The sequence below is a fragment of the Mesoplodon mirus genome (genome assembly GCF_964341445.2).
Source record: "Mesoplodon mirus genome assembly, chromosome: 3".
Taxonomy (NCBI): Eukaryota; Metazoa; Chordata; class Mammalia; order Artiodactyla; family Ziphiidae; genus Mesoplodon; species Mesoplodon mirus.
Genome location: NC_138978.1, coordinates 60,877,498 through 60,904,955, shown reverse-complemented (window position 1 = coordinate 60,904,955; position 27,458 = coordinate 60,877,498). Strand labels below are relative to the sequence as shown.

Sequence of the window (27,458 nt, the reverse complement as noted above, 5' to 3'; positions counted from 1 at the left end):
ACACCTCTCTTTCCCTGGCTTCCAAACTTGCTGCAGGCCAAGAAAACACTTTCTCCATTCCATCCCCTGGGCACACACAGCCCACATAGGATAAGAGATAGCCTTTGCCAAGAATCAGTGTCTGCATTCCAATAAAGCAATGTGTTGGCCAAACTATGTATTTTAAACTTTTGCCGTAAGGAAACTACAGTTCTTGGAGCAAATTCTTAACTTCCAACTTTTTCAATAGCAGGTAACTCTTCTGATTCACGAGGCCTGAGTACTGTCTAAACTTGGTCAGTGGCAGTCTTCTCAGTGTGAATGAAAATTTTAAAGTAGGCATAATGGTATCTAATTAAATATAGTTTGAGGTATACAAGAAGAGTTATTCCCATCAGGTTAAGTTTTAAGAAGCAGGTAGTGATAAGCACTACGAATCTTTAAAACATGAGACCGTATCCTATTGTTTTAATCCTAAATTTACATTTCTGCCAGTCTGTGTATATTTCATCAATAAAAGATTTATGAGCAAATAAACTGGGACTTAATTAAGGAGATAATGGTGCACAGTTTTATTTATTCATGAGCTTCATTGGCCCAGTTCAGTCTTCTACTTAGAAATTCAATCCTTTAATACCAGCAAAGTATAGTTTTTTTCCAGCTCAGTTATTAAGAATTGATAGTCTTTACCGGTAACGTTTTAAAGTCATTTTAAATAAGAATATGGAAACTAAACATTAAAACAACAAAACTCCCAAGGATTCTAGAAAGAAAGCCAGAGCCTCTCTTGTCACTCATTAGCTCAGTGGTCAATTCAATCAAACAATCATCTCCCAGAGCCTTGTGGAAGGTGTTGGAGGAGCTGGGTGAGTAACAAAGCTCTCCTCCCCCGACCAAAGGTGTTTACTTTGAGGAGAGCATAGTGGCCGGGCCACTGGAGAGAAGGCAATATTCCTTGAAAAATTCTTTCGGAAGACTCAGAGTCTGGCCCAGGAAAGAGAGTCCCATCCAAGGCAATGGAAACATGCCCCTCTTTGACAGAGGACAACCAGCTTCTTTGGGGTTGAGGTCTGAAATGAAGGTTTTACCTAGGGGCCCTTTATTATCTTTACAGTTAAGTAAGAACCCCAAAGACCTAAAAAGCAATTGAGGGTGGAAGTGAGGCTCTAACCCTCCAGAATTATAGAAAGGAACACAGAGGAGTAGGTTTGGAGAGAAGACTTTTGGTGAACTTGATGTGCAGTACAGGTGTGTGTCAGTCTCAAATAAGTTTGGGATATTTTGTCACTAAACCTTACAAGAGTGCCTGGAGGGCATAGTGGTTGAGAACACAGGCTTGAGATCAGAGAGACCCGAGGATGAATCCCAAGTCTACCACCTGCAGCTGTGTAAACTTGGGCAAATTACTAAACATCCAAGAGCCTTGGTTTTTCGATCTGTAAAATGGGGGAAATAAGAGTATTCACCTCATGGGGTTGTTGTAAGGATGAAATGATGTGCATAAAGTTCTTGGCATGAAGCCAGGACAAGAAACTATAGCTGTTGCTCTTATTGGCACAATAATGGCTCTCAGAGGTCCTATATTAAAGAAGCCTGCCGATTTTGTTTTAACGCAGTTTCCCAAACTTAAATTTTAGTACTGCATTCTTTTCCCTTTTTGGTGGAGGAAGGGCACACATAATGATATAAAACACTGATTTTGTGTGCAGTGCAGGTGACTCTCCAGTCCTCTCCTTGATCGGCTTGGATGCTCTCACTTTAAAGCACAGAGCAGTTTGCAAACCAGAGCAAGCACTGAAATATACTCCATTGAAAGCGGAAGCAATGATGTCTATTAGAATAGAAACAAACGCCCTTCCTTTCTGTCTCTTACTAGATCTAAATAACTTAAACTTGATCGCCTCTTCCAAAGAAAATAAAAAACAAATAGTCCTTGACACCCCCTGCAAAGGAACCTAAACCAAACCCACAGGAACAGTTGGGAAGGCACTGGAGGATCTTGTCAGACAAACATGAGCACCAATGGAATGAATAATACAGAAGATGCATTAGAAAAATCTTGGTCTTTCTTGGATATGCTTGGTAGTTCCCATCCTTTCATAATTAGAGAGCACAAAATGAAGCTTCAAATAAGGGAAACCAAAAAATCAGATTCAATGTCAACATGTGCATTTAGAATCCCAAAATGTACATTTCTGATAAACTGCTCCATCACCTGTCATTATACTTAGAGTTGACCTTGTAGGCTGATGAGCATGTCAAATGATGACATCAGAGAGCAGTTTGTTTCAGTGGCAGCTTGATTAGGCTGGGGATGCAATAAGGCAGCCTCTTTTTTGCTGTCCTCTAAAATCTCTTTTTCAAGCCCTACTTCTTTTTCTCTGAAGTAATTAGAGCAGTTAACATAGTTCTCCCACAATAAGGAAAATAAACAGAAAAATAAACCAGAAGAAAACACATTGATCTACAAAAACTAGGACTCTTGAAAAAAAATACAAACATAGATTTATAAGCTTATAAGTTGAATAATGTCTGAGGATATAATGTATAACATGGTGACTATAGTTGATAATACTGTATTGAATGACTGAAATTTGCTGAGAGAGTAGAACTTAAATTTCTCACCAAAAAAAAAAAAAAAAAGGTAAATATGTGAGGTGATGGACTGTGTTAATTAACTTGGTGGGAAGAATCCTTCACAGTGTATGTGTATATCAAATCATCAAATTGTACACTTTAAATATCTTACAATTTTGTCAGTTATATCTCAATAAAGTGGAAAAAAATGAAAAAAAAAACAAAACAAACAAACTAGGGCTCTCGTGGAGGCATCTGATGAGGAAATCAGACATTTGACATGAAACTCATTTGCTGTGTAACCTGTCTTTCTAGAACTTTTCCTGAATTCTAAACAATGTCATCACAGCTTTCTTTAAAAAATATACACCTTATCTGCAGGGTGGAAGGCAGGGCACTCCTAAGGGCTGCGAGTGCAGGGCAGGACACATCCACAGACTTGCACTATGACCGTGAGCATTCGATGGACTAGGACATGCCACAGGGCACAGGACACCCACACCAAAGGAGGGATGGCTGAAGCTCTAAAGCCAACTGCCAGGCGGGAGGAAGGTGTTGCTTACACTGCAGTAGCCAAGGCCATTCCCGGTCACACGAAGCACACTCAAACATAAGACGTACCACTGGTGGTCCCCGTACCACTGCCGGAGCCAGGTCCGGGGGATGAAACCACAGTCCTGTAGGTGGGTGGTGGTGGGGCAGGCGGAGTTGCTCTCTGCCCCAGCCCCAAATCTTTAGGAGATGAGATTGTTTCTAAGTAATCATCTTTAATGAAGGCCTGCTCAGCGACTTTCTTCTGGACTTCTTCTAAGTTGAGTGGCGATGGTACATTGCGAGGAGGACTCGGAGGTCCTGGGGGGCCAGGAGGGCCCGGGGGGCCCGGAGGCGGGGAGTCAGCTGGGTTGTCTGAGGCAGCTGGTGGGGACACCACCTTTTCCCTTGGAGTCAACTCTGGAGTAACGTGTTCCGGGGATGTATCAGAAAAATGGACCCACTTTTCTTCAGCATTAACAGCAAAAGACTTGGGGGACAACACAGGGCCAAAAATGCTGTCCAAGTCATTGATTGATGGTAGTTTTTCAATTTTGACCTCTGTGGCTGACTGGTCATTTCCTGTGGTTAAAGTAGTTGATTTTAAAATTTAATTGACTTTGTTAAAATTATTTGTATGGGAAGCGGGAGGGGTGAGGCAAAGCCTGGTACACAGATTGTCTTGTGAGGTGCCTAGGTAGGCATATTTCACAATAGAAAATCTTGATTGGAGTTGAAGGGGAGGGAAGAGTTCCTTGCGTCTACAATATGAGTATCACCTTTTTTGCTATTATTTACTCTCGTGTGGGGTGACCCAAGTTGGCTACTTCTACCATCATCGAGAGCACTTGAACACGCAACTGCCCTCCAAGGCTGCTCACAGGCATGCAAAGTGTGGTCATTCTGAGAAGGCAGTGCTAGGTTCACAGAAGTGTACAAGCTCTGGAACTGGAAATTCCAAAAGGGAGGTCCCTTTGGAAAATCTGGCCTACTGAAATACAGAGGACACAACCGAAAAAGAACTGATAGCTGGAAATCACCCTCATTTGATAAAGATTGTCTACTCTGGCATATTAAATGAAAATGTATCGTGAAACTAATGACAATATCTGTTAGTTAAAAAAAATTATCACATTATAATTAGTTGTATATCCTCCACCTTGAACACACCAGAAACACAGCACAAAGATTATTTAAAGAGATATTCCCACATGAATATTTACAAACATAAACATACACACTCCACACACCACACACACAGAGGATAATGAGAATACATTTACTACTCATTAGAACTGTTACATACATACCTGTTTAATAGGGAAGAAAATTATAAAAACATCTTTATAATTTCTTTTCTCAAGTCTAACCTGTTAACATCAAAGGCATAACTGATATATATCTATCTGAAGTCGCAAAACAAAAAAGTCTGTTTTGCTTAAGTATTAGCATTAGTTATTCTTTTTAATTCTTATCAGTAATAAGAGAAAAAATTAAAACTATCTTCTACAGCTTGGCAGGAAATACTTGATAACAATTGAAATGTGAGGACGTGTACCTTTTACTAAACCGAGGTTATTTAAATTAGAAATTGTTACCTAAATAATTGCAAGGCATGAGCAGAAGCCACTTTACCTTTAAATAACCTTCTAGCTATAAGAGCTGGCTTAGTATTTCCATATTTCACATTTAAAAAGAGTTAACCTTCAAGGTTCCAAGGTTACAGATAAATCGGATAGCAGTTTGCACGGGCCACAATATTTATAATTTTGTTGCTGGTAGATTTATTTATCTCTAACATATTCATGGGAATCCAAGGGGCCAAAATGATTTGAACCTTCACCTGTGACACTCTGGATGACTCTCTGTTGGGTCTGAATCAATGTAAATTTCATAAATGACTATATCTTGCATTTGCTCTTGTTGATAAATACCCCATTCTGTAGCTATCAAACTCACCAGGCTGCATAAATAGCTAAGGATGAAGCTGCAATAGAATTCCAAAGGTGATGAAGAACTGCATTCTAAGGACCCAGGCACATAAAATAACTACTACTGCTTTTTTTTTTTTTTTTTTTTTTTAACGGTACTCAGGCCTCTCACTGTTGTGGCCTCTCCCGTTGCGGAGCACAGGCTCCGGACGCCATTGCTCACGGGCCCAGCTGCTCCGCGGCATGTGGGATCTTCCCGGACCAGGGCACGAACCCGTGTCCCCTGCATCGGCAGGCAGACTCTCAACCACTGCGCCACCAGGGAAGCCTGCTACTACTGCTTTTGACTTGCTAGTCCAGTAAGACTAGGTAGCTTATAAACTGTAGGAATACATAGTATTGATTTTAATAGATGGTAAAGATGTGCCTTAGAAATTATCTGCCTAAAGGCATGCAGCAATTCCTTGCCATATTTCATCATGCTTACACATCTCTTTGCCGTGGGATAATAAATACTTTAATAACTACTGGGAAAAATTCCCACCACCCAAGCTTACCTGTATGCTGCATATCCCAGGAACCATTCTATTATCATTGTGGATGACACAGTTTTAATTCTAGAAAAAAACTTATTGGTTCTTGGAACAATACAAATTATGCCTTTTAATTTGTAAATCATTACAGTGAGATCCAATGAAGTGAGATGTCAATTGAACAATGACTTTTGATATTGAGTTTGTTTTCTTCCACCTCACAAGTAAAGGTGGCCTTTGTTCAACAACATTATACAGAGAAAAAATGAGTTGGGAAAGTGAGTCCTTTTGTGAAACCTGGGAGTGATACTTTAAAAGAAGTCTACATAGTGAAATGTAATGGCAATAAAACTAAATGCAAACAGTTTCATGTTTAGTCTAGCCTATAGCTTCCACCACATCAAGAGCATGTTGAGGTACAGGGCAACTGCTGATTGCCACGTCATCCCAGAGCAGAAAAAATAAAGCTTACCTGGTCCAGTTGTTAAGGGGGAGCCTGTTCGGGGTGGGGTGGCTGGTACGTGTTTTGGAGGCAGTGGTGGAGGTGCTGCCAGGAGATAAGAAGCCAAGCATTGCTGATCACACTCTCCCTATGTTACACAGTATTCCCTAGGTAGGCAGGATTGGGGCTTTCACTCATACTTCTGCTATTGGAAAAGGAATAACCATTAACAATCCATCTTCTTTAAAGTTCAAAGCTAAGGGATTGAAGCAGGACTCATTCAGATTCTTCCATTTTATGATAAGAATTTGTCAAGAGAAAGTCAGATAGTAACAACAATAACACCATCATTTCATTCATTCGTTCCTTTGTTCAATATGCCTCAAGTACCAATGAGGTCCCAGGTCCTGTACTAGGAATGAAGGACGTGGGGTTGACTACAACGAGCCTCTGTCCTCAAGGAATTTACTACTGAATGAATGAAGATCATGGTCACTGGCAATTACCGCCCAGAGTATGGTCAAGGACAATGAAAACAGTTTGGGTAGGGGCTCAGGGGAGGGGTTTTTAATAGAGTCAGGATATTATGGCTTGGATGGAGTCTGGAAAGATTTCTCAAAGTTATATGTCTTAAATTTGAGTATATTTTTGAAAGACTGAAGCAAAATGATTTGGATCAAGGAAGAATGAACAGATTCCTTTGATGAAATTATAGCTAAAAAAAAATCCATGAGATAGAAAAAGTATTGTATTATGGCCCCAACCCAGAGACTCATCCTTCTGAACTGGGCTTGTCACTTTGTGGGCCAAAGTTAAGAATTTCAACAGGTACGCTGTTTTCTTATTCTTTCTTTAAATGTATGTTTTCCTCTCACTGCTATATTTGGTAGATCTGGTGAGTTCACTTTTTTCTTCAGGACTTCTTTCCCCAGCCACCTGGAGTAGGGGTTGGGGGCATTCTGGAATAAGTGGAGATGATGGCTCTCTTTGCTTTGAGATGAATTTGCCCTGATCTCCTGTCTCAGCTTCTCTCTACCATATGGCATCATTTCCCTTGTTCTCCAATTATCACTTTTTCCTCTCAATGTGTCCTCTCTATTCTCTGCAGCCTCAGTTGTTCTGTAGGCCTAGCAGAGACCTTATCTGATTTGGTTAGCTCTGTGTTGTCTGCTAACCCATGCCTGGAGCATAGCAGGGTCTTTATTTCACTTGCTTATCACTCCTACATAAACCTATTGAACGAATGAATGAGCCTGTGGGACGTCAGAAGAAGCTATGATTCCAAGTTACTTATTCTGCTTTATTTATTATATTATTCCTGTCTCAACCAACTGTTCTACGTCCCTGTAACTCTAAAGCTTATCAGGATAACATCTCTTCTTAATGTTAAACAGTCCAAATGTGGCTTATGTAGACTTTGTAAGGGTTGCCTAATTTCACTATGCAGGCAGACAGTAAAATGAGTCACTTATTTTTCCAGACAGAGCGGACACATAACTTACTTCCAGTGGGAAAAGGCCTTGTTAACTTTGGCGACTCCGTGCTTGGATTAATTGGTTGGCCTGGACCCCATATCTCAGGCTGATCTAAAAGAACTGGAAACGTAAAAAGAAAATTTCCCAGGGTGAGTTCAAAAAAGAAACGTCCTGAGTTTAGAACTTAACATTTCAATTTAAAGTTGAGTTTCACAAAATTACTTCTGTCTTCCCTCAGTCCTAGCAAATTAATTTAGAGATGTGTTGTTCCTCATTCTTTTCAAGCAGAGAATGGACATAGGAGCAGAGTGTGTGTGTGTGCGCACACACACATGTGCGCAGGGGGTGTCTGTGTGTGCACATATAGCTAAATAAAAACTTGCAAAACAGAGTGTCTGCATTCTTTTCCTGGTTGGTCACTTAAGGACATTCTAAATGTCAATACATGTACTGGCTCCTTTCTGGCACCCACTTGAAAATCCAGGCATTACTCCCATGGACATTTGTTTTAAGTTGGTTTATTTAAAGTTTGCTATGAATAGGCTTCAAGAATGAAGATGCCTGAATTCTGTACAGTGGTTCCCACCTTTAAAGGATCTTTAAGGGGTCTTTAAACAATCCTTTTACAGTATCATAAAGAGAAATTAAATTATTCAAAAAATGTTTGGTGAACATATTAAGAGAACCAGAAAAATAAATAAGTCCTTAGGCATCTAAAGTAAATCAGGCCAATTAGGTATTAGGCCTAAGGGCACTGAATCTAATATTTCTTCTATTTTTTTTTTGGTTGTTGCTATGGTAACAATGTAATGAACTAGCTCTTCTCAGCACCTATCATGTGTCAGGGTCTGTGTAAGTACTGCTTGTAATTCATTAGGTTGTAAAACACGCTGGGAAGTCAGTTGGATGTGGATTTGAATCCAGCCTCTACGCTTACTCTAGGACCTTGGGCAATTCGTGTAACCTCTGAACTTCCCTTCCTTCAGTGTAGAGATAATAAGAGAAATCTCAAAGAGTTACTAAAAGGATTAAAGGAGGTAATGTATATAAATATAATGTATATAAAATACATGTAAAACACTTATCACAAGGCCAGTAGCTATTATGATATATTTTAGTCCTCACCACACCACCATGTGGTTGATATTGAGGAAACCAAAGAGTACAGTGATTAAACAACTTGCTCAACGACATACATGGTGAAAGTAGCAGAGCTAAGATCTGATCCCAGGCATGCATACCTATCTCCAAAAATATCCACTTTCCTCTCAGGCCTTGTAAACTAGTGATAGAAGAATCAATAAAGAAAGTAAGGGTGAGTAGATAAGAAAAGTAGGTGCAGATATTGGAAGAGTTAGTATGTTTGGTGCAAATGTTGGAACTTTACAGAACTTCAGGGGCTGAAACCACCTAAAGAACAATCAAGACAGGCTCATTGACAAGTTCAGGTGTGTATCTCCTCTCCACCACAAACCTCAATGATGGTCTTAGCTCTGTTTTGTTTTAACATGAAAGCACACATTCTCCAAAGATGTGATGTGGCATTTGGTTTTTCGTAGATTCAGTGTGGGACACCACTTTGATTTTTAAGAACTGTTTTCTATTTTGTCTATCAGGTTTATATCATGTTATGGGATTTTTTAATAGGTAGATTCAAATGCAACAAATCAAACCCCACCTTCAGTCACTACACATGACTTTATGTCATTAAAAGTGAGACTGATCACAGATCGGTTAATAAGATAACTGAGAACCTCACCGCAAGGCCACCTTTATTTATGGATTCTAAGTTGTAGACATTAAAATCACTGAAGGAGTATTTAGGGATGTTCTTTATACACTTTGCTAACTACATTGTTGAAAAATATTCAGCTGTGGCTGGCTGCTAGCTGTCTCCCAGGATCCATTCTCCATTTCTTCTACAGTTAAAGTTAAGCAGGCCATACGGCACTAAATTCTTTCTGATGGGCTCTGGTTGGAAGTGATGTGTGTCTCTTCCAGGTTTTTCTCTTACAAGAATTGGCAGTGAGTTCCATGGGTCCTCCCCTGCCCCCCTTTCTTCTGATGGTGAGAGCTGGAGCAGCCCCCTTGCACCCAGAGATGAAGGCCACATGCGGAGGATAGAAGAACCGCCCAACCAGTTCTACATTGTGTACTTTGAGGCTGTTTACATGAAACAGAAATAAAATTCTATCTTGTTTAATTCACTGTACTTTGGAGTCTCTTTGTCACCGTATCTTAGCCTACTTACTATGCTTTCAAGTCTTGTTGTCCTTAACACTTATATCTAATTTCCTTCACCAATTGGTCCTAGAAAAATCATCTTTGACTGTACATAACCATAGCAGTCTTAAATCAAATGATTTCTATAAAAACATCCCATATTATCAAATATATAGCTGCTGGAGATCCCTGCATTGGACATAAATACATTTTAGGGATAGATTAGATCCCTTTCATAAAGAGTTTCTTTTATGTCAACAAGGTATACATTACTCACAGCCATCCAAAAATGGTTAATGTTTAAAAGTTAAAATATTTAATTCTAGGAATAAATATTTAATAGGTAAGCCCAACAATAACAGCCAAAATGATATTTCTCCCATAACATTTTATTTCTAATTTGCTAAATGATTTAAGGTCATCCCTGGGCCTTGAACCTACAAACAGTGTCTATTGTGAGAGCAAGACAAATGACACCTTCACTGATGAGGTGGACAAGAGAGAAAATGTGGTCAAAGAGGCTATATCACAATGACAGTGACTATGATGGGGAATTTGAAGGTCTGGCTCTATAATAATGGCTGTTTGGCTAATAGAACACTTATTCCCCATCCAGTGAGTTGTAGAGATTTGCAGTCATTCTTATTGACCTCTTTTGAAGAGTGAACTTGTTAGCTCTTAGCTACTTCTGGAAGTAAAGTTTCAAATCCTGAAATACTAGAGGTCTGCGAACCAAATTCCCATGATGAGAGCACACCTAGATCAGAACTATCCTTTCACATGAAGATCTGGTGATACATTAAAAACATGCCTCAAAACACATTTACTCTAGGTAAGTTATACGTTATTGAAAGGAAAAACAAATTTATAGGTATACAGAGTTTTTCCTACCTTCTGTCTTCTGTTCATCAAAAGCTGATTCTAATGGTGGGCCAAAGAGTGGAGCAAGTGCCATGGTGTCATCTGGAGGTTTTCTGCTGAATCACACACATTACAACAAAACATAGAGAAAGGAAATATTAATGTTAAAAAAGATATAAAGCTTTCAAATATTTTCCACAGTAAGGCTGATGTATGTGTGTGCACTTATGTATATATATATGTATGTACTCAAGCTCCCGAGGGGCTAAAAAGTATATTTATGAAGAGGTCAAATGTATATGGACAAAAGGATCAGTAGGAGGTAAGATCCCTCATTCTCAATGGGGACCCAAGGGGCTGGTCCAACAGAAATAAGATGAAGAGAGAAACTCTTTCAAATCATCTGAGTCTCTATACCTAGAAGAGATTATTAAAGATAACAGTTTATTGCAAAACACCTTCTTCTCTTAAGATCTCAAAAACCATTTATATCTGTCTTCACGACATCTCTGTGTTGTAGTTAATGTGGGTTTATGATTAGTGAAAGTCAGGCACAAGGAAGTTAAGAAACAAGCCACCAGGAAGTTTGTGTTTGAATAAGAAACTGAGTCTACCAGCTTCTAACTTCTATCCTCCCCCCACCGCCCCACACAGTTGACTAATTATAACTCCTAATACCTTAATATTGCACATTAGAAAAAGAAGAGCGTTGAGAAATCAGGGGGGAAAGACAGGTAGTAAGTTAGACGCTCATCCTTTCTACTAATTATTACTTAAACTGATTATTAAAGAAAAACTGCATAATTATCTCCATTTCTTCCCCAGACCTGATTCCCTTCATTGATCCTGATGAGTTCTGTGTGTGTTGGGGGATAAGAGGTGAAGAGGAGAGGAGAGGGGTTAGAGAAGGAGGGAAAGTTAAAAGGATCCAGCCTTTAGATAGAAATAGGAGTCTTTGGGGGAAACATTGCTTATGTGCACAATACTTATCCCAAGGATTACAGTGTAAAACACAATGCTTTGCCAAAAACAAAAAACAAAATAGAAGATTCCTTTGGTGTGTGGCAGGTAGAATGTATCACAAAATTGTAGCCAGCTAAACAGGTTACTCTTTGTAAGGCAATATAATCATATTTCAGATCAGCATTTCAGACACCAAATGACATCTTCATGTAGAACTTTAACCCTCTCATTAGTGAGGAGCTCCATATTCTGATAGATGTTACTTTAGATGACTACAGAGTACTTTCCTAAAGGTCTCCCTCAGGCTGCACTTAGGAGAAATGATAACATATTTGAAACTGCTGTGACATACACATATGGGCAGGCCCTTTGTTATTAGATGCTGAGACTTTAGCCCAAAGGAGATTTGTTTCATTGTTAACAGTGCATGATGCCTTGCATAAAACGCAACTAGTGTTTTTCATGCTCACCTTATGAGTTCTGGAGTTGGTGTGGAACGCCTGGGTCTCGCAACTTCTTCACCTGATGCACAGGACAAAGGGAATTTTTAGGCATATTTTTACCATTTTTTTTTCTTTTATGTCTTATGAGCTATGTTTGGAAACACTTAGAGATTTAAGTCCCATCAATAAGCAACTCCATGTGAAAACTTTGCAAAACAAACCCAGAAAACAAACCCTCTCCCCTGGCAATCCAACAGCCATATATTAGGCATATGTAGTAGCATTTTCTTTGGCATTTATAAAACTAATTAACCAGGGAATTACCATGATAAGCCAGCAAATGGAAGATGTGTACACTGTAGAGCTTAGTGGAATAGCACACCATTCTTTGAATGCCTGCTGCCTTGATCAGTTCTGCTTCTCAATTACCATAAGAGAATACTAAGCCAGGCCATATGTACATAGTGCATGAATCCAGCATTCTCTGCCTGTTCTTTTCTTGAACTGTCAAGAAAATGTTATACCTTTAACTAGGAACCATTCATTTAAAATTTCCTAGAACGTGCTGTATGCAGCAGAAGAAAATCATGCCACATGTATATTATAACCTATTTCATATCGTTTTGGTTTACTAAGATTTTCTCATCAAATAACACAAAAATGGGTAAGTTGCATCTACCTTCAGTTCCTTCAGCCCTCCTCCTCTCCCTACCCCAATCAGCAAACACACACTTGATTAAATTCATTTCTAAATTCAAATGATACAGTAAGAGTTGACAAATATAGGAAGAAAATAGCAATGTTTACCCCAAAACATATTCACTTTCAGGATCTAAACATTAGTCATTCAGAAACCACTGAGCCCTTCTATCATTACAAGATTTCTTTTATCATTACAAGATTTCTTTGCTGTAAGAGTAAGACATTTGTAAGTCTTAAAAATCAAGCCCAAGAGTGTATAAATCAAATGTATATATGCTCTAAGACCCAAGGAACTGTTCCTTCTTTTAAATCATACTCTATTTCTGGTAGCTAAGATATACTTACTGGATAAGTTCCTTTTAATTGCACCCTAGAATTAGAAATAGACACTATAAGGTTTAAGACCACATATATGTTATGTACAATATGTATATTTCTGTCATTGCAATTAAACTGAACTCAGAGAAATGCAGTTGGGGAAAAATGAATTTTTTCTCAGATTTGCATTCAAGTTGGAAATTGTAGACACACACACACATAAATCAATTTTTCATTTTATTAAAAGATTACAGAGAGGAAAGAGAGTAAATAATAAGTCTTCCAAACCAGAAAAAAACCCTTACCTGGGTAGATTTGGTAAGTTAAAGCAAATATTGAATAGTCTATTAAAAAAAATATTGAAATCTAGCAGTCAAGAAAGTAAATCCATGTTTAACTTATGTTTGATGTTTAAAAATTACAGACTGTATGAGGAGTACTCTCTGCTCTTATCAGATGGGGTCCGTAAGTTGCTTGTAGAAACAGTCATTAGTTTACGAATGCAAAATTTAAAGATACACGTGGAAAATGTTAAAAAGAAGGAAAACTTGAAGGTATTACCACTGAGTGGGCTGTTCTCTTCAGGGAACCAGAGAATTCCATTCTTTCCCACCTGCCCTCCCTACCCCAATTTCTTTCACTTGCCTGCCATGGGGGCACCAACCTATCAATTGGGTGTCAATTGGGTGTCATTCCTTTAGCTCAAGGCACTGTGATTCTATAGGAATGACAATTTACCTGGCAGGAATAATCTGAGAAGGTCATTTTCAGATTTATAAGGCCCTAAGAGAAAATTATTTTGACAACAGAGGATTGATTCAAGCTTTGATTAAAAACTGCTGTGAAAGGTCCTTAGCAAGTGATGCTTCCAGAAAAGCAGACCACTAGAAGCGTGGCCTCATAAGATGGGACATGGCTTGGCAGGGCCTCCTTAGGAGAATGACAGGGGCAGAGTTCAGGTTGGGGAAGTGGAAGTATAAGAAAGTTTTCAAAAGGGTATGACTATGAGTTTGGTGGTTGATAATCAAACACATTTTTTTCTACTTTCCTACTTTGGTGAAGGCTCAACATGGTGCCCACAGATGTTTTCTTCTCTCAACACCTCAGGACAAGATGTAGCACCTCTATAACAGACCTATAAGAAGGTTCTTTCCCTCTTTCCTAAGGATTTATCAGAATTTTGTCTCATTTTGAACTCATTTACAATAAAGGAGCAGTTTCAGACTGAATAAGGATCCACTAGATGTTTTTTAGTGACTTGCATGTACGTGCTATATAGAGATTATTATTAATACATTATTAGTAAAAACTTTTTAATAAATATTTTATTTATTTTAATAGACAAACACTTTAAATCAGTATGTTTAAGTTAACATGTTCATTTAAATTAATAAATATTTAAAACAAATATGATCATTTAAATCAGTTATGGTCATTATAGAAGTTTTGATGTGGATTGGCTTTTGGAAAATAAGACTCTGTAGACAAAATAATAAGGGAACAAATTGTTTAAATGGAGTTAAAATGTTTTTCTAGGTTGGAGAGCCTCAGATTGTCAGATTTTTATTAATAAAGTCTGAAGGAAAAGATCAGGTGGAGGCGTTAGGTCCAAGTAGTCAATCACAAGGTTGACACTGAGGGACTAGGACCTACCTGGTATAGTGAGACCTGAAATTCAGGAGTTAGGGGACCCCAAAAGCTGTATTGAAGATCTTTTGGTCTTTGTCTTACCCCTTTATTTATAATGTAATATTCATGAAACCAAGAAAGATACAAAGCTTCTTTGGTGTTCATTGGTATTCATCATTTCCCGGTGTATCAATTCATTTGATAGATGTTTTTGTTGAGAGGCACTAGACAAGAAGCCTCTGTAATATTTTATTAAATATTGCGTATGAATGAACAATCATCAGTGAATAGGAAGCAAGACATGGCAGAAATATGCAAGAAAACTGTTGTTTAGAAATTAGAAAGAATAAAATCATATCAATTTAGAAAGGAACAGATGTTCAAACAATAAGCAGGAAACCATTAGCAACAGAAAAGAAAGTCCCTTTGTCCCATGATCCGGCATACAGATCTTTGATGGCCTTGCTGTCAAAACAAGACAACTCTAGAACAAGGTTAAGGTGATGTCGACCACATAAAGCACATTCAGGAAAAAAGCCTATTGAATCCTGAAACCTCCTCCTCCCCAAGTGACCACATTTTCTTCCTTTCAAGGTCTTTATAGGTAGACTGTGAATAGACTTCCTGCATTTTGCCTTAGTTAATTCACTCTTTTTCTTTTTTTAAAAAAAGGAGTAACTTGTCATAATCTGAGCTGTGACCCCACTACTGGATTGGAATCAGCCACATAGTCCCTGTAGGTGTTATCTTTGATCATCAACTATGTGGCTTAAACAGAGAACCACAGCTTGTCAACTGGTGCAGAGTATTTGTCTCAAGTAGTAATTGACTGATCAAATTGGCATAGGCCTACTTTCTGACAGCTTTGTTTCAATTCCATTTCCTCTCTCAAGGGACTGACTGGGCAGGTCAGGGTCATTTCAAACATAGCAAAGTCTCTTCTTGTTGCCTCAAATTTATCACACTCTCAACCTGAGGAAAATGATAGATTTACTTTGAACAATGCAAACTAATACTGATTTGCCTTCAGTGATGAAATATATATGTGACAGCCTAGAAAGATTGATTGAAAGTATGTCTCTTCCTCCCAAGATAGAAATTATGATTGTGTATGACTATATATCAGTACACTGAACAATTTGAGTTATGGTTCAGGGACTTATATTAAATTTAGGCTTAAAAACAATGTGGTTTACAAATTCTTTCCTTACTTGCCTTACAGTTTTCTTATTCTTTATTATCACCTTGCTATAAATTTTTATGGTGATTTCTGGACAATCTCCAGCCCTTGTACACACACACACACACACCACATTTTTTACGTTTAGCACTAGGAGTTGGGGTACCTACGTATTGGTTTAATTTGTTATGGAGAAGTGCTCTGATGATCCTAAAACATGCTCTTGACACATATAAGACCAGAGACTTTCAGCCACTAAACCTAATTCATCTGCCTCGTTCATACTGGGTTATCATAAATTTAACAAGAAGCCAACCTGGCCACCTTGCCTAGGCAAGAATTATCTCTATACGTGTTTAAGGTAAAAATGTTGAGGATTCTTACCGGGCTGCGCCTCTGTGATCAGCAAAAAGGAAGAGAGAACAGACACCTAGTCAGAGAATGATGGATCAGTCAACAGGCTTGGGTAATAGAAGATTTCATAAACAGCTAACTAAACACACACTCCAGGTAATCAGGCCAAAGGAAGACAGACAGTCATTGTGTTTGTGGCTTATTTAAACCATAATGAGGTTTTGGAGAACCTTAAGGAGAATCTATCCATTGCATAACATAGCTTTGCTAATGGGGATGTACTGGTTTCAGTTATGTGTACATACAGACAAAGCAGAAACATACAAGAAAACTTTACTGATAGATTTAAATGTCTTGTCATACAGAGTTTTTCTTCATATTGTTTGAGGAGGGGAGTTTTAGAGACTGGGTAGTACAGAGAAAACTGTTTCCCCACACAAAAGGATGTTAGCAAACATCATAGACATGATGCATTTCCCACATAATTCAGGCTTTAATCGGAGCCTCCAAAAATCAGAGAGCAGGATTAGAGACACCTCTTCTTTGCCTGGCTCTTCTCTTCAGTGTTCTGTGGAATGAGTGCGGATGAGGACTTTTTTAAAGTATATGTTCTTGGCCTGGTGTGATTTGGGCAGCCTCACCCAATGGGTAGAATGTAGTGGGAAGACGAGGAGCTCCTGACAAGCACAGGTGTGATGATGAAAATTGTCCAGCACCAATAAAACACTGGTGGACCAGATGATGCCTGGAAAAACACAACATGCTGACCTACGACTTTTTTCTTTCACTCCTCAAACTTTGATCATGGCTGCTATCAATTTACCCCAACAATCTCTGGTTGCTCTCCCTCTTTGGGATTTTTCTGTAGTAACAAGAGTGACTATGATGTGAGTAGGGAAAGAGCTGTTGCTCAGTTTCATTTTCAGGATATGGGCTAGCCTGTGAATTCACCAGAGGCTACCTGGGACCCAGTACTGGCCAAATTCCAAAATCCAAAGAAGAAGCACAAACACAAAAGTATCTAGAAAGTTGCTTAAATGAAAAAGATGATTCTACTCTCCATAACATAGACAAGAAATAAAAACCTATAGTCTTTTATACCTACTCCAGTTGATTTTACTTGTAATATTTTAGATTTTATTATTTGCCATATTTTTCCAGTTCTGTTCCATACTGATCCCATCTTTCTTATAAATCTGTCTATATGCATGGATGCAATTTAAATGAAATTAGAAAAAAGGACACATTAATATGTATTTCTGGGCTTACATTCTTTTACTGACGAATTCATACTGTGTTTTGAGAGAAATCCAAGCACTCATTTATATATTTAGACTTTATAATTCTTTAATGACCAGGTTAAAGTTCTTCACTTAAGAAGATGTGGGCATTTATGTCAAACATTTCCTTCTTAAAAGCAGCATAAAATACAGCAAAGAGGGGATTAAAAGTGACACAATTTCCCCCAAGATGATTATGAGAAATAATGCAAAATAAAATGTGTATTGCAACCATATAGAGGCAGAACCTTAAATTCAATGAACTTTGTTAAGATTATAGAGAACAACACTGTTCAAAATAATTTCAATTATATAAACTCACCCAAATTAAGTCCAGTGAATTAAAAACCTATATATTTTAATCATTAGTTCCTGTTTATATTTTTTCTTGTAAAAGATAACATGAAAAAAAAGGAACATCAAGGAACGTCTGTTGAAATTCATGTAGTCACAGGCTTATTAACCAAAAGCCAGAAGACCCAGCTAAAAGCTATGGAAAGGTCAGACCCAGAAAACCTCAAGGTCCACAATTAAAAGTGATCTGAAACCTGCAAAATAAAAGGAATTCCAGAAGTCAAATTGAAGGGCTTTCTATACACTAATTATCACCATTAAGGAGCATAAAGCAGTTGTAGGTTCTGCTGAACACGGACAGCAAAATCATTATCCACCAGGAGGGGAGAGCCTTTCCTTTTAAAAGTTTTATTTTACTCTTTCTCCTGTCATTTCCCAGGAACTTTGAGGTCTTTAGCATTCTATCTTTGTTCTACCAATGTATAGAATTTGCTTCAAAGGCGGAAGGAAACATTCAGTATCTGATCTTGATATATTCTGTAAGCTGAACACTCTCCATGTTAAATCACAAACTCAAAAGCTTGCAGGGCAAGGAGCAGGGGTGCTGTGCACGAGGGAGTGAGAGTTTCACAAAGCTTTGGTGAAATGGCCACAACTCAGGGGCACCATGCTTGCAGCACAAAAATATGGGCCTAATGCTGCCAGATCTTCAGAGTTGTCAGAGAAGATGCATATCTTGATTTTTTTTTAACTTCAAAGATTCTGGTTTTTAAATGGCATTAAAATTGTTTTTAACTGCACGACCAAACAAAACATCTATTCAGTTGTTCAGAATCTGCAGGTGGCCAATTTGTCTCTGATTGCAGACATTTGTATCACACATAATAAGCTCTCAGCAAGTTTTTTTTAATCTACTGTTATTATTATTTCACCTGATTACTCAAACAGGGACTTTGCCATTGGTCTATTTGTTTTCTGAACAAATTTCTTGTGTTCCTAATTAAACATTAATTGCTCAATTCCTTGATTTCTCTTGACCTTCTGATGCATTCTGGAGAAGGTATTGAAAAACATTTTATTTTCCCCTCTACTTTTATTTTGATGTTCAACTTAGAGATAAGTCTTAGTTTGTATTTTGAGGCTATTTTCAAAGTGGGTATACATTACTAGGTTATGATTTGGTCACTAGAATGAAGATCTTTGGTCAGAACATTTTGCATTTCTAAAATTTATATACTTGGCTATATGAATATGCCTTCCTAAAAGAAAATACTTCAGTAAATGTCCTCACAGCACCCACAGTGTCCTTACCCCACACCAGCTTTGTTTTGTTATTTTTCTGCACAAAAGGATTAATTTAAATTCAGCTAAGTAGGCTAACTTAGTCTTTGCCAATGCGGGTAAGTGTTTTAAGATATTTGTAAAAAGAAGTAACCAAACACAATCTGTCCGGTTTGTCAAAATCACTAAATAACCAACCTCAGGTTTTGAAGCTTTACAACATCCTCATTTGCTAAAATTCAGTGCTATAGGGAAACAGAGGAAAATACGTGTAAAGCCACAAAGCACCAAACAAATATTATTTTTATACAGTCTAGTCATAGCAAATTTAGTCATTCATGGTAGTGAATTTTCTAGGAAAGAATTAGAATATATGATGATTATGTCTATTATTATGGTCCTAACCAGTTTCTTGTTTGCTTTCAAATGCTTCAGGGTGAAGATAATCTCTCTGGCAAGCACCTATTTTATGTCCCCACCCCCTCCAACTGTTGTGTTTGTCTATATTTAAATTTGTTCCCATATCTATTACAAGTCAGATAACTGTGAATGCCTGCCAGATCCAATAGGACTTGGTAGAGATGATCTTCTGAAATTCCATTTAGGAAGAGACACAAAGAGCCTATTACTAACCAAGATATCACTAAAAGTTGACTGGCTTGAACATCAACAACATGGGCATTGCCAAAGAAAAACGAGGCAGGGGAGCAGGAGAAGGACTCATCCTTAGAGGCACAGCTAACAATGCAAAGGAGTACTTGTAGTTGAAATTGCTGTAAGAACAACAGGAGGAAAACCAATGAGGAACAAAGAGTTTTTAAAGCACCACGGATAAATTTCAGACCACTTAGTCCTGTCAATATTTGAAGTGGCCAAATCTGGATAATTCAGAGAAAGATTCAGGGTCAAAGAGAATAAATGTAATTGGCAAAATACTGTTGACTGAAAAAAAAAGCACAATGCGAGAGCTGTGAGTTAAGTTTTATTTGGGGCAAAGTGAGGACTATAGCTCGGGAGACAGCATTTCAGATAGCTCTGAGAAACTGCTCCAAAGAGGTAGTGGGACAGGTCAGTATACATGTGATTTTGGTGAAGGGGGAGTTCATGCAGTCAAGCACATATTTTTTGCAGAAGGTTGCTTCTAGTCATGAGGAGCAGCCATCACCATGAAGGATTTTAGTGCTTTTCTAGATATGAAGCGATGCAACAATTGGGCTCATAAAATCTTCTCCTGAAAATATCTAACCATCTGAAGTTCTGTCATTTTTTCCCAGAGCACAGATTGCCTCATTCCTGATCTCTACCCTGAACTCCTTTCAGGGAGTGTTGAAGGTCAGCAGCTGCAGTGGCTCATAATTTAATCCTTGTAGAGGTAGATGGAAAGCACCAATTTATAGTTGGCAATACAAAGAAAGGTTGCTGAAGTGCACCAACGATATGTATGTCACATAGCATGTGACACAGAGTTGACTCGCTGTTACACAGAAGTGGGCCATTCAACTTAGTAATAATAATAATTATAATCGTACTAATTTTATTTTTGGAAGCAATGTCATTGGGTCCATATTTTGACAAATTGTAATATTTTGATTCTGTCTTTTGTCTTCTGTCTTCTGTTCTTCCTTCCTCAAAAAATCACATGAAATTGCTACCAGTACATTTCCTGCATGTGGTACAGAGACTGCCAGGCTTGGGTCAATGGGCAGGATGGGAGGTTTAGCAATAATTACAGCATCCACTTAGGTGAGGTCAACAGACAACCAACTACTCGGTGTGTGTTAACATGGAAACACAATATTTTCATATTTTCCACTGGAGAGGTCACGTGTGTCAGCCATGCATCAGCATCCTGGGAACATGTTCCCATAAATTAGGCAGCTGAGACAAGAACAGTGCATTTTTTTTTTAAGTAGATCTGTTTCATTGCTGCTCTTAAAAAAAAAAAAAAGATGTAGGTACATACTAACAGATCTGTACTGCCACTGAAAATCACCTTGGTGTTTAAAAGGACAATGTAAGAGGTGCTTTTCACTTTCTAAAGATCTTCCTTTTCTGTCTCTGACAACTCCAGAAGGGGATAATTTTTCTGATTAATTGAAAAAAAAAAAGAAGAAAACAAGACAACTTCCCTTTCCTAGGCCAGCTTCACAAGCACCACTCAGGATGCTATCATGTTGTACATTCAAAAAAAATTTAACAAAAAAAGTTTGCGTAGCTCATGGTAAATATATGTATCTTAACTAACCCAAGTGGAAGCTGCAATAAATGAAACTTAATACTAAAATATTTGAACATATGCCTATGATTGAGGCAGAGGTGAATCTGTACAAAATTACCATGGCCCTTAATAACAGGTTTGGAAAATCACTTAGCAACCAGCTTCCTTTTATTCCCATGGGGCATAATTAGACGGTGTCCTGGTTCACAAAAGTTTGTTTTTAAAATTCAGAATCTTGTTTAGGTGTTAAACACAGTCAGTCATTAGATATGCAGATGATGAAAATGAACAGAATATACAATGTTTGGCCAAGATGTAGAAAGCATTTGTTGTTTCTTACCGGACTTTTCCTCTAAAAGCGTAGGCATGAGGAGGAAAAATAAAGAGAAAATGAAAGAGGTGAAATGTATATTCAAGAAGATACCACTCAAGGCTCAGAATAACCTTACTTAAAGCAGCTCCCTAAGGCATGGCTTTTATAAATGCTTCCTGTGGATGTCTGATATAGTCATACCCAGGCTGCTGGCTTTATACCACCCCAAAACATGCTGCTTGGCCATACTGATTGTTTTGAGCTGTAGGCACTTGAAAACAGCAAAATCAGGAGAGGCTTTCTATGAACAACCCTAATCTACCTAAAGATAAATCTTCCAATTTTCATAAGGGTTTCACCAACCAGGAAGGACTGACTCATCATAGGAGTGGATACCAGAAATCGACACCATATCCAGACAAACTCTGTCACAAACTATCATATTTCCTATCTATGTTTCCAAGGGTCCATTCATCTTCCCTAAATTACTCTCCCTTAAAAAGGCTCCATCCCTCTCCGTTTTCCCTGTTAAGACGGTATTTAATCCTGAATTCTGAAGACACCTCTTTGAGTTACTCATTTTTCCTGAGCGTTTGCCAGGTATACAAGAAATAGACATGTTAATAAACTTATGTTCGTTTTCCTCTTGTTAATTCTGTCTTTTTGCTGAAGAGTCCCAGCTGAAAACCTGAGACGGATTGAGGTAGTTTTGCCTCCTGTCCAAGTTCAAGCGATAGAGGACATAGTTGTGGCCTCCATTTGAGCACATTCTAAGCTCTCTTTTGAATGGTTTACTTTTATCAAATAGATTTGTACTTTCAAAATAGAGACTTATGCTTTGTAATATTGAAAGGAGTGGGAAAATTCCATGAATGCATTGCAGCCAAGCATGAAACTAAAATGTGAGATTTTTCCCAAAATTCTAATCTTGTCAGGGAACCTGGTACCTAGTATCTTCTCCCAAGATACTCTGGCTAGAACCATCAGTTTTTCCATCCCATCCTTCATTTGTCCCCACCCCGCATTGGGCAATGACAAATTATTTTCCTGGTGAGTGGTCCCTGGTCCCTGGGAATGCTCTTTTCTTTCCTCCACAACCGTCTTAATGAGGGCTTCATTTCTTGCTGACAGTAGTACTCCACCAACCTCCTCCATATTTCATCTCCTAAATCCATCCTTTGCAGCATCCCTAGAATTATTTTCCCAAAATAGTGAAGTCAATGTATTACTCTGCCCTGCAAAAACCTCCCTATTATTCAGAAGATAGAATGCAACCTCCATTCTGTAATTTAATGCCTTCGTGATGGGCTTCAGCTTACCTTCACTCCCTCGTCTTCCACTGTTGTCTGTATGAAACCTACACTTAGCTGCAGACGCTCCTTCTCGTCTCCTGAACGTGTAGTACACTCACACTTCCCTGCCTTCTGCTCAAGCTGCTTCTTCAGCCTTGATGCCTTTTCCCTCCCTCTCAATTACCATCTTATTCTTCAAGGCCAGTAACATTTCCTCTATGAGGGCCTTCCCCAAGGGACTTTCCAATTAGAATAAATTGTTCCCTGGCATTTATTAGCCTCAGAGAAAACAGAGGTACATACGGGTAGTATATATTTTTGCAGTTCTTATTTTGCTCTGTATTATTTAGATGTCTCCATTCGATTATTAGCTCCCAGTAATGGTTATGAATGGCCTCTGTCTAGCCCCAAACAGAGTGCAAGTCACACAATAGGCACTCAAAGCATGTTTATGAATTGTATTTTTGTGGTCATTAAAACATTATACAAATGTTTGAAGCACAGTGTCTTTTAAAATATAGAAAGATGAATTGCTCTCTGAAATAAGGCTGAATTGTATATAATATATAGCCCAAGGGATATGGTTCCTTCACCAGCTCCTATAAATATTTCACTTAGCTCCTATTTAACTGTTGATTTCTCTGCCCATTAGTGACCTCAGGGGCTGATATATGTTACCAAGGCTCCAAGGAATAGGCACGCTTTGCACAAACATTTGTGTAGAGCTATGTGATCAGCTCTCAATGTTCTCCTATAGCAAAAAGAAAACTAGTGTTTCAGCATAACTGAGGATCCAGATAGAGTCCACATCCTAGGTGCTGCTTTCAGACCCAGACCCTTGCTAAGTAGCACAGAAAAATGAAAATTCTTAAGGTCCAGGTCATCGATTTACAAGCAGAAAGAATTTTGGGGTTAAACTCAAATAGCTTCAAAGAAGTTGTCATGGAAGGAGATGCAAAAGTTTTTATATATTCAAATTAGCTTAACCCCTTATTTTCTGCTTGCTTTTGCACAAGACATACTGTTCCTCAGTTCCATAGTTTGCAAAGTAGGGATGATTGCTATCTTATAGAACAGTTGTGAGGATTAAAAGATATGGATGATAGTGACAGATAACATTCACTGAGAATTTACTATTATTGTTTTACCTTATGAGGTTGGTGTCATTATTATTTCTAATTTACCAGTGAGGAAAAGGAAGCTCAGTTGCATTCCAAGGTCATGTGGTTACAAAGGATGAGAGTGGGACTAGATCCCAGCTTGTCTAACTCCAGAAAGCCTGGGCAGGAGTGCGCTCATGGCACAGCTCAATTCCCCTGGCCCTTATCAGCACTGGGATTTAGAAACAACAGAGCTAATAGCTTGCAGATCACAGAGCCTGGAAAATAATCTTGGATTTTTCCAATGGAAGGAGTTAAATAGGTCATGCCTGTCTATCATAGCAGGTCACAGGGAATGAACTTTTCAGAGAGTGAGCTTGTATTTTTAGGCATGGTGTCAGATCTTAGAATTAAACTCTGATTATATAGGTAAATTTCTCAGCCTCTTTCTAGAATTAAGTGCATTTTATTAAATTAGAATCAGAAGAATAAACATGAACACATGAGTGATAAGGGCCCTCCCCTCCTGCCCACTCCAGGCTAGATGATGATTAAACCATCTTTATCCAATATGTTGTTTTAATTGTTAGCAGCTATCAACACCTAGGCTATGGCCGTTTGGCTTAAGGGTTTCTTCAGAATGTTAAACAACCAAAGATAAAACAGGACAAGACAATTCTTCTTTGGGGAAAGCAAAGATATTTCTTGATTTAAAATGAACTAATAGCATCCGAGTGATTTTTAATTATGGAAAAGATAATAAAAGAAACAAAAAAGAGATGTATACCTCCAGGTACTCGTGTTCACAGAAACAAAGTCAGTGAATTTTTGGATTGAACAATATATATACCTAAAATATAACCACTGTCTCTAACTGCAGGGATGTTCCTGTCCTATGGCCTGAGATAATATAATTCTCCAATTTGCAAGCCTTGTTGAAAGGTAGCTCATCCTTATGATCAAGGAAGCTTTCCAAGGAGCACACAGACCCCTGCCCTCTGTGGATGGAGTCTCTCTCTGGCTGCATTATCCTAAATCACTTTCTAATGCAAGTAGTTATTCAAGTTAGGGCTTGTTGAAGCTTTCATTCTGCATGAAGAGATAGAAATCTGCAGCATTTAAAACTGCATTCTCTTGGAGACCCAGACCAAAGCTAACTGAGGTGAATAGAGAAAATATACACCAGAGTTTCAATGATCCTTACATGGAGATTTTGTGCTCTAAATACACCCCTGTCCTCTGAACAAGGAACTGAGCTGCCATGGGAATTTTTGGCATCAAGTTTCATAGAGTGGGATCAGGACACAAAAAGCCAGATCTAATTTAGAAGGTTTTTAAGAGTCCACAATTGTTTAACCTTGAAAATAGGATAGCTATATTTTGAGTCTTTATATTTTAGCTAATGAGATTTTTTATAGATATAACCACTTCCTATCAGTTATGTATGAATAGTCAGGTATTCACAAGGAGCAAGAGGATTATTTATTCATTTATTAAACCAGTAACTGATATTTATTGGGTACCTAATAAAGACCAGACACTACCCTTGGTACCTTGGTGAACAAAACAATAGGAACAACAAACAAAAAACTTCAATGAGCTTTTTGGGGGGCAGGGGAGGAGATAGATAATAAATAATAAATATAATAAGTAAGCAAGGTATTTAGTATTTTAGAAGATGATATATGCAATTTTAAAAAGTAGAATAAATATAAGGGTTTGGGAATACCAGGGTAGAGAGTTTTGTGATTTTAAACAAGGTGGTCAGGAGAGGCCTCATTGAGAAGGTGACTTGAACAAGCACCGGAAGTTGAGAGGGAGGTGGCAGTGCCAGTATCTAGAGGAAGAGGGCACAGCCAGGGAGCCGGGAGGGGTGGAGTGAGAAGGAAGAGTGGCAGGTGTAAGTCTGGGGTCGTGGTGTCCCCACCGCGAGGGTCTTGAAGGCCAATATGAAGACTGGCTTCGCTCTGCTCCATATCAGGAGTTCTCAGCATGGACATTTAGTCACTCTTGGTTGCTGAGAAGAGGCATTGATGAAACAGATGAAACAAGACCAGAAAATGCCTCGATGTGACATATGTTGTTGTTTTTCATTACTCTTTGGAAGCTTCTTTTGATTCCCCATGTACCATGCTAAAAATAAAATAAAATAAAGATGGGTTTCATACAGGCTGGGAGGTAGAAAGAGAGTTTCAACTGGGCAAAATAGAATGAGACCAGTCTATCTTGCCTTCCCTCTGTGTCGGCCACTTCAGGACAAGTAGCTCAGACTGGCGTGCACAGCTCTGTACCACAGCTGTGCTGGTGGCTGATTTGAAACAGTAGTTCTTAAGGTACAGTTAGTGGCTGTCCTTTAGATAATATAAGAGACAGAAGGAAACTTCACCTTCTTTTTGTTTAGAAACGAAATTTCCCCGTCTTTGAGGAAACATTTTCTGACATAATTAATATGGGTGATTCGCACTCTTAAGATTTTTTTTCTAAAACAATTTAAAAGTACATTCATTGCTGTAGATTATTTCTGGCACTAAAAAAAAATTCTCCTTTAAAGAACAAAGGGATAGATCCTTTTTTCTTATACTGTTATACTTATTTTTATACTATTATTCATACATTTATAGAAACTCTTTAGTATAAAAATAAATATAACAGTGTAAAAAGATAATAAAGTATCTACCCTTTATTCTCAAGGTCATGAACCACTAAGTGACTGAAATCTGAGATGAGAAAACAGACATCTCATTAGGATGTATGGGATTAGGGGAAGAGAATTATGACAAAAAACTGGCAGCCACAGAAAAAGACACATTAATAAACTTTAGAAAAGAATCTACAGATAACTCCTATAAGAGAAGAACAGTTATTGTTCATACTGATCATCCATCTGATAATGAAGAAAAACTTTGTTGAATTGAAGGGGAAAAGATAAAAAACCTTCTGTCTTTATAAAATAATGTGAGGGATATAAGTTGCCTTATATCCCAGTGAAACACCAAGTTCTGTATATTTCCCACAGTGAAGAGCATCCTCCTGTTCAATCAACCAACAAATTTTGTTTTGTTTTGTTTTTGGCTGCACCATGTGGCTTGTGAGATCTTAGCTCCCCAACCAGGGATTGAACTGGGGCCCTGGCAGTGAAAGCACCTACTGGACTGCCAAGGAATTCCCAGCCAACAAGTATTTTCTAAGTACCTATTACATGCTATTCAATGCCCTAAACTCTAGAGGAAAGGCCCCATTAAGGCAGGAGTAAGAACCTATAACTTCTGGGTGCAGGATGAGTTGTCATTAACCCAACACTTGCTGAATTGTTCACAAGTATGTTTCTGTTACAAACTTATTTTCCAAAATGATTGCTTCTTTACAGGGCCCATTCTATCCCGAATACATCATTAGCTAATAAAAATGGTTTTAACTTCAACTCTACACCGGTAGGACTAACACAACCAAGGCAGAAGACCTTAAAGATAGAAAAATTAGCCTTTTTGATTATAATTAGCATTGTAATTAAAAGATTAAAAGCATATAATTCAAGAATT

General features: G+C 38.2%; 1 protein-coding gene across 1 annotated transcript in view; it reads right to left on the bottom strand.

Moving 5' to 3' along the window:
• Positions 1-27,458, bottom strand: part of SGIP1 (SH3GL interacting endocytic adaptor 1) — a 215,205-nt gene that overhangs the window by 56,673 nt on the left and 131,074 nt on the right. The window contains exons 7-14 of the mRNA XM_082616302.1: positions 21,555-21,566; positions 16,172-16,183; positions 13,006-13,030; positions 11,986-12,037; positions 10,583-10,668; positions 7,496-7,588; positions 6,024-6,098; positions 3,178-3,669 (exon numbers count right to left, since the gene is read on the bottom strand). Coding sequence (XP_082472428.1) covers positions 3,178-3,669; positions 6,024-6,098; positions 7,496-7,588; positions 10,583-10,668; positions 11,986-12,037; positions 13,006-13,030; positions 16,172-16,183; positions 21,555-21,566 — 847 coding nt within the window. The remainder of the gene's footprint in view (positions 1-3,177; positions 3,670-6,023; positions 6,099-7,495; positions 7,589-10,582; positions 10,669-11,985; positions 12,038-13,005; positions 13,031-16,171; positions 16,184-21,554; positions 21,567-27,458) is intronic.